Source organism: Entelurus aequoreus, linkage group LG08 (genome assembly GCF_033978785.1).
Source record: "Entelurus aequoreus isolate RoL-2023_Sb linkage group LG08, RoL_Eaeq_v1.1, whole genome shotgun sequence".
In the NCBI taxonomy this organism is placed as follows: Eukaryota; Metazoa; Chordata; class Actinopteri; order Syngnathiformes; family Syngnathidae; genus Entelurus; species Entelurus aequoreus.
The window spans coordinates 82,984,047-82,991,546 of record NC_084738.1 but is presented as its reverse complement, the minus strand read 5'-3'; the positions used below and the strand labels follow the sequence as shown (position 1 = coordinate 82,991,546).

General features: G+C 31.8%; 2 protein-coding genes across 4 annotated transcripts in view; one reads left to right on the top strand and one right to left on the bottom strand.

Moving 5' to 3' along the window:
• The window catches only part of anxa3b (annexin A3b), a 27,751-nt gene extending 22,440 nt beyond the window's left edge, over positions 1 to 5,311 (top strand). For both annotated transcript variants that reach the window (XM_062057461.1, XM_062057462.1), the window contains exon 14: positions 5,192 to 5,311. In XM_062057461.1, the coding sequence (XP_061913445.1) occupies positions 5,192 to 5,248 (57 nt within the window). In that variant the 3' untranslated portion in view covers positions 5,249 to 5,311. The remainder of the gene's footprint in view (positions 1 to 5,191) is intronic.
• The window catches only part of rcl1 (RNA terminal phosphate cyclase-like 1), a 44,748-nt gene continuing 42,132 nt past the window's right edge, over positions 4,885 to 7,500 (bottom strand). Inside the window, exons 10-11 of one of the 2 annotated variants that reach the window (XR_009827133.1) lie at positions 5,632 to 5,741; positions 5,403 to 5,549 (exon numbers count right to left, since the gene is read on the bottom strand). Coding sequence is in view for 1 of the 2 variants with exons in the window: in XM_062057460.1 (XP_061913444.1) it covers positions 5,396 to 5,549 (154 nt within the window). In the remaining variant the exon portion in view is untranslated. Of the gene's footprint in view, positions 5,550 to 5,631; positions 5,742 to 7,500 lie in introns of both variants that reach the window. The other variant, XM_062057460.1, reaches the window with a different exon arrangement.

Sequence of the window (7,500 nt, the reverse complement as noted above, 5' to 3'; positions counted from 1 at the left end):
TTAGATCTCAGGGATCCAAAGTCATAAAAGTGTTAAAACTAAGTCATATATCAATATACCGGTATTTTATTTTCACTTAAACCTCTAGATCAACTTCAGATAAATATGTAGATTTTCCAAAGTTTTAATTCTTTTTTGAACAATGACAGTTTAAAAAAAATAAATCACACTAAAGATCTCGGGGATCCAAAAGGCCCCAAGTCATAAAAGTGTTAAAATTAAGTCCATCCATCCATTTTCTACTGCTTGTCCCTTATATATCAATATATATTATTTTTACTTTCAACACTTCAATTTCTGGATCAACTTCAGATAAATCTGTAGATTTTCCAAAATTGTTTTTCTTTTTTGAACAATGACAGTTAAAAAAAAAAATCACACTAAAGATCTCAGGGATCCAAAAGGTGCTAAGTCGTATATATTATTTTTACTTTTAACATTTAAATCTCTAGATCAACTTCAGATAAATCTGTAAATTTTCCAAAGTTTTTCTTTTTTGAACAATTAGTTAAATAAAAAAATCACACTAAAGAACTCGGGGATCCAAAAGGCCCCAAGTCATAAAAGTGTTAAAATTAAGTCCATCCATCCATCCATCCATTTTCTACTGCTTGTCCCTTATATATCAATATATATTAGTTTTACTTTCAACACTTAAATCTCTGGATCAACTTCAGATAAATCTGTAGATTTTCCAAAATTGTTTTTCTTTTTTGAAAAATTAGTTTAAAAAAAAAAAAATCACACTAAAGATCTCAGGGATCCAAAAGGTGCTAAGTCATTAAAGTGTTAAAACTAAGTCATATATCAATATATATTATTTTTACTTTTAACACTTAAATCTCTAGATGAACTTCAGATAAATCTGTAAATTTTCCAAAGTTTTTATTCTTTTTTGAACAATGACAGTTAAATAAAAAAAAATCACACTAAAGAACTCGGGGATCCAAAAGGCCCCAAGTCATAAAAGTGTTAAAATTAAGTCATATATCAATATACAGTGGGGCAAAAAAGTATTTAGTCAGCCACCCATTGATTGTCAATGGGTGGCTGACTAAATACTTTTTTGCCCCACCGTATATTATTTTTATTTTCAACACTTAAATCTCTGGATCAACTTCAGATAAATCTGTAGATTTTCCAAAATTGTTTTTCTTTTTTGAACAATGACAGTTAAATAAAAAAATCACACTAAAGAACTCGGGGATCCAAAAGGTGCTAAGTCATAAAAGTGTTAAAACTAAGTCATATATCAATATATATTATTTTTACTTTCAACACTTAAATCTCTGGATCAACTTCAGATAAATCTGTAGATTTTCATTCTTTTTTGAACAATGACAGTAAAAAAAAAGAAAAGATCACACTAAAGATCTTAGGGATTCAAAAGAACCCCTGTCATAAAAGTGTTAAAATTAAGTCATAACAATATATATTATTTTTACTTTCAACACTTAAATTTCTAGATCAACTTGAGCTAAATCTGTAGATTTTCCAAAGTTTTATTCTTTTTTGACAGTTAAATAAAAAATCACACTAAAGATCTCAGGGATCATAAGGAACCCCAGTCATAAAAGTGTTTAACTAAGTCATATATCAATATATATTATTTTTACTTTCAACACTTAAATCTCTAGATCAACTATAGATCTATACGTCTATTTTCCAAAGTTTTTATTCCTTTTTGAACAATGACCGTTTAAAAAGAAATCCCACTAAAGGTATCAGGGATCCAAAAGAACCCCAGTCATAAAAGTGTTACAACTAAGTCATATATCATTTTTACTTCCAATGCTTAAATCTCTAGATAAACTTCAGGGGCCGTACTTATCAAGCTTCTTAGAGTGCCATTTTACACTTAAGTCCTGAGAATTTGCGAAATTTAGTTCTACTCTCAAACTTAAGAATAAAAGCTTTTTATCAACGTTCTTAAGTCTAAGAATCACTCCTACTCTCCACGATATTTAAGAGACCTTCAGAGGTGTCTTAAGTGGTTAGGAGTTGCCAGCAGGGGATGGCACTGAGGCGAGAGAGACGTGCGCGAACGTTCAGGGAACGGAACAATGTTGTTGTTTTTTTGATGACGAGCAGCTGATCAAACGGTATCGTTTAGACAGAGCGGATATTATTTTTGTCACAGATTTAATACTTTTCGATTCCTTGTTGATTTCTGCATGTGTCTGGAGGGGGGTAGTATATATAGAGCCACCCACACCAGTTTCAAATTAGTTGCCTAATTAATGAATTGGAAAGAAAATGTTATGACAGTAGCGTATGTGTGTGGCCGTGACGTCAGTGAGTGTGTGGGCGATAGAAGAGAGGGAGCGGTAGCGTGAGTGCCGGCGGGGACTAGTTTGTTTTGTATTATTTTGTAGTTTATTGTCAAAATATACACTCCCATTGTCCACTTAAATATTTCCAAGATATTTCTTTATTCTTAGACAACGGATTCCCTTCCGTGATTGGTCATTTCTATGGACACAGAAATGACGTCACCTAAAATTCCATTTACAGCACATAGTAATGTCGTAATTCAGCTCTGAGTGTGACACTTAAGATTCAGTCCTACACTTCGCTGAAAGTGTGAGTAAGACGCTTGATAACTAACTTTTAAGTGCAGCTTTCAGCGAAGAATTTATTTACTCTTAAGTCAACTCTTAGCAGACTTCTTAGGAGTAATTCTAAGAAGCTTGATAAGTACGGCCCCTGATTTATACATCTGTTTTTATTCCTTTTTGAACAATGACAGTTTTTAAGTAAAAATCTGCCAGTTAGTTTATTTTGTTGGAGTCAACATTGCAACTTTTTCTTGTTACATTTCACCTGTTTGCTCTTGTATTCTACTTTTTTTTTTTTTTTTTTTTAAATAGTATTCTAAAAATTTGTCGCGGGCCGTTTAAAAAAAGAAAAAAAGGCTGCAAATGGCCCTCTGAAGGAACACGTACAGTGGAACCTGCTTATGCTGACAAGCACCTTTTTATTGTTACTAGAAAGTACCCGCTTATGAGCAATAAAATAGATAATGTCAATGAAAAATGTCGAAGCATTGAAAATAAAAATGTATTGATCACTTTTATGAGTGGCACCATTTAGTGAGATTTTTTCTAACTGACATAATTAAAAAAACAATGACCTAAATGTAATGTTATTAATTAGACATATTTAATTCAGTTTTGGGGAAATTTGCCTATTTTGTGTTTGTTTTTTTACAACAAAAAATGGTTTTTCTTTGAAAAAATATAACGGATAGATCTGAAGTTGAGCTATAGTTTAAGTGTAAAAAAAATAATGATTTATGACTTATTTTTAACACTTTAATGACTGAAACTCTTTATGAATTAGTTACCCATTAAATTTAGAAAAATGTTTTGGGGAAAATATTGCATATTTTGCATTTGTATTTTTTTACCATAAAAATGGGTTTTGTTGATAAAACTAAAAAAGTGTTAAAATAAATATTAATTTATGAATTATTTTTAATACTTTAATGACTTTGTTATGGATTATTTACCTATTCAATTGTGAAAATTGTTGTGGGGAATATATTGAACGGTTTGTTTTTATTTTTTTACCATTAAAAAATGGGTTTTCTTGAAGAAAAAAAACAAAGAAAAAGTGTTGAAATAAATATTAATTTATGACTTATTTTTTAGAACTTAATGACTGAGATCCTTATGGATTATTTACCTATTAGATTTTGAAAATTGTTTTGGGGAAAATATTGCAAAATTTACTTTTTTACCATTAATTATAGTTTTTTAAAAAAAAGGGCTTTAAAGATCATTAAAACATACTTTTAAGCAACATATCTGAAGTTGATCTATAGATATTTAAGTGTTGATGAAAAAAATTAATATTTGACTTATTTTTAACACTAATGACTGAAACCCTTTATGAATTAGTTACCCATTAAATTTAGAAAAATGTTTTGGGAAAAATATTGCATATTTTGCATTTGTATTTTTTTTTACCATAAAAATGGGTTTTGTTGATAAAACTAAAAAAGTGTTAAAATAAATATTAATTTATGACTTATTTTTAATACTTTAATGACGGAGACCCTTTGTTATGGATTATTTACCTATTCAATTTTGAAAATTGTTGTGGGGAATATATTGAACGGTTTGTTTTTATTTTTTTACCATTAAAAAATGGGTTTTCTTGAAGAAAAAAAACAAAGAAAAAGTGTTGAAATAAATATTAATTTATGACTTATTTTTTAGAACTTAATGACTGACATCATTATGTATTATTTACCTATTAGATTTTGAAAATTGTTTTGGGGAAAATATTGCAAAATGTACTTTTTTACCATTAATTGTGTTTTTGAAAAAAAAAAAAAAGGGCTTTAAAGATCATTAAAACATACTTTTAAGCAACATATCTGAAGTTGATCTATAGATATTTAAGTGTTGATGAAAAAAATATTTTACTTATTTTTAACACTAATGACCTGGACCCTTTATGAATTATTTACCTATTCAATTTTGAAAATTGTTGTGGGGAAAATATTGAACAGTTTGTGTTTTGTTTTTTTTACCATTAAAAAAAATGGGTTTCCCTGCAAATTAAAGAAAAAATAAAATTAATTTATGACTTATTTTTAATACTTTAATTACTGAGACACTTTATGAATTATTTACCTATCGTTTTGGGGGAAATATTGCATAATTTGTGTTTTTTTGTCTTTTATCGTAAAAAACTGTTTCTTTGGTAAAAAAAAAAAAAAAAAAAGGGCATTAAAGATAATTTAAAAAATTCCTTTTAAGCAACAGAGATCTGAAGTTGATCTATAGATATTTAAGTGTTGAAAGAAAACATTTATTTATGGCTTATTTTTTAACACTTGAATGACTGAGACACTTATGAATTAAATAATTTTTTTTTTTTAATAACGTTAGGGCAACGGATATTTTTGAAGTTGATCTCTACATATTGAAGTGTTAAAAAAACAAACTGTTTATGACCTATTTTTAACACTTAAATGAGAACCTTGTGGGTCACCGGGACCTTTTAACGTAAAAATTGAGGGAAGCCCTAATGGTTACGTTATATATTGTGTTGAAAATGACAAATATCAATAATAAGATACGAGGATGTAAAAATGGATGTTAAGGCGTCGACATAATGGAGTTCTACTGTAAGCTATTCCAAAAGATGATGTCTCTAAATATTTTCTCTCCTTTGTTAGTCTGAAGTGTCCGGGAGTTACGGCGACGCCCTCAAACATCTCTGTGGCCAAGACTGACAACGCCCCAAACTCCCGTGACCACTGAGAAGAAGATCAATAATAAAAAGGACTTTCCCAGCATCCATCTTTGTCACATGCTCTTCCTGTACGATTCTTAGGCGCTCGACATAAACAACGGGACGTTTGTGTAGAAAAGGCTTTGGTTTATTTAAGGGTTTTGTTTAAGTTGCTGTAACCCACCCCGACGCACGTCATGAGGACTTTCTCGCCGCCTTTCCTCTCGTCCTCTAAAGGCTTCCGAACGTCCATTTTGAACATGATCTGGAAAAAGTCTCTAACATGTCGGAGGAACTCCACCCTGGGGAGACGGAGAGAGCCAACAAGAAGCATTAGCCACAAACAAAACCAGTCAAATGACGCGGGGGGGCGGCTTACTCAACTGCAGAGAGTACCAGTTGTCTAAAATTTATAGGAGCTTCCCGCCCATTCGGTTTGACATCTTCACACAGGGATGGGTACCGAATCCGGTACTTTTTTGGCACCGACTCACCTAGAATCCAACAGTGTCATGGTACGGTACCGGGGGTTGCTGACTCAGCCAAACTACCTCCAGGCAATTTTCAATGACTACAAAGAAATTGACTCAAACAAGTACAGTAAGGCTCCACTTCTACAAATATTAGCCTGATGCTAATATACATTGGCTTTGCTATTGACATGCTACTGATTAGCATTAGCGAGTTTACATGGCGATTAGGACACCTTCAAATGTGCTAATGAAAACTACAACTAAAATGCACGTTACAATCAAACAGCTGGTGTGTAATAAGTACAATACTTACAGTATTAACAGTTTATAGGGCGCAACTCGCCGATACACTAACATCTTGATGTTATTCTCTTAAATGAGACTCAGAAATGTTATAACACAAAATATCAAAACGGGACATCACAATCAGCTAATTTTCTGCAAATGTAGGAAAAATAAATACATTTTATTATCAAAAATATTTATTAACACACAAGAAGTACTGAAAATTGGTACCATTGAGTACCGGAATCGATTCAAATGTGAACGGTACACATCCCTAGTTACATATTCCAGCAATATAAGATTTGTGGCTTAGCTTTGCTTTAAACAGTAAATAGCTTTGTTTTCTTAAAAGGAACTTAAATACAAAATGGTGCTATCTGCAGAGAGGGGGCAAAAAAAAAAAGAGTGCTGCAACCATGAATCCAGCAGAGGGCGATGTCTCACAAGTCAATTCACAACATTTTGCAGCAGGAAGCTGCTTTTACAAGATGTGCACGTTTTGTAAGTAGACTACTGTATATTGCATGACCATTTAAAATGTGTTTGATGACTGAGAGGCTTTAATAAAGGGGTGTCTAAAGTGCGGCCCATAGCCAATTTTCTAATGGCATAATCGTTAGCGTTACAATATTAGCATGCTAGCTTTTTTGCTCATTTTGCAGGTATACACCTCAGGGTCAAATTTCTTATATGTTGAATAACGCATGCTAGCATTTTTGTTCTATTTCGCTAATTTTGTAGGTAAATACCTTGGTCATATTTTTGTTTTGATGCATGCTAACTTTAGCAGGCTAGCATTTAGCTAGCATTCTATCTTTTTGATCTAATTCAGCAGGTGTAGGGTCCTATATTTGCCTGCTAGTGTTAGCATATTAATGTAAGCATGCTATCTTTTTAGCTAATTTTGCTAATATTTTTTGTTGCTAGGCGCTATTTGGCTAGCGTGCCAACTCTTACTATTCAAAAGTCTGCTTTGGCTCTTCAGCATTTACACAAAATTTCTAGCAAAATTGTATTTTTTAGTTTTCTAGTCCCTTTCCAGTGTGAAAACTACCAAAATGGCCCCCGCACCCTTCAATTTGTCAGTCTGTCGCCTTCTTTGGAGACATTTTGGCGACTACTGGTTAATAGGATCACAAATTGGTGAATTCATGATTTGAAGTTCATTTGCCCCTCACCATATTGTAATGACATTTTTTTCATTATCACGATACAAAATCCTTTTTTAAATTATTTTTCTAAGTAAGGGGTGACCAAACGTTTTAACTTTGGGGGCCGTATTGGGCTAAAAAAAATTGGGTCGAGGGCCGAAAGCAACATATATATACACATACACTACCGTTCAAAAGTTTGGGGTCACGTTGAAATGTCCTTATTTTTGAAGGAAAAACACTTTACTTTTCAATGAAGATAACTTCAAACTAGTCTTAACTTTAAAGAAATACACTCTATACATTGCTAATGTGGTAAATGACTATTCTAGCTGCAAATGTCT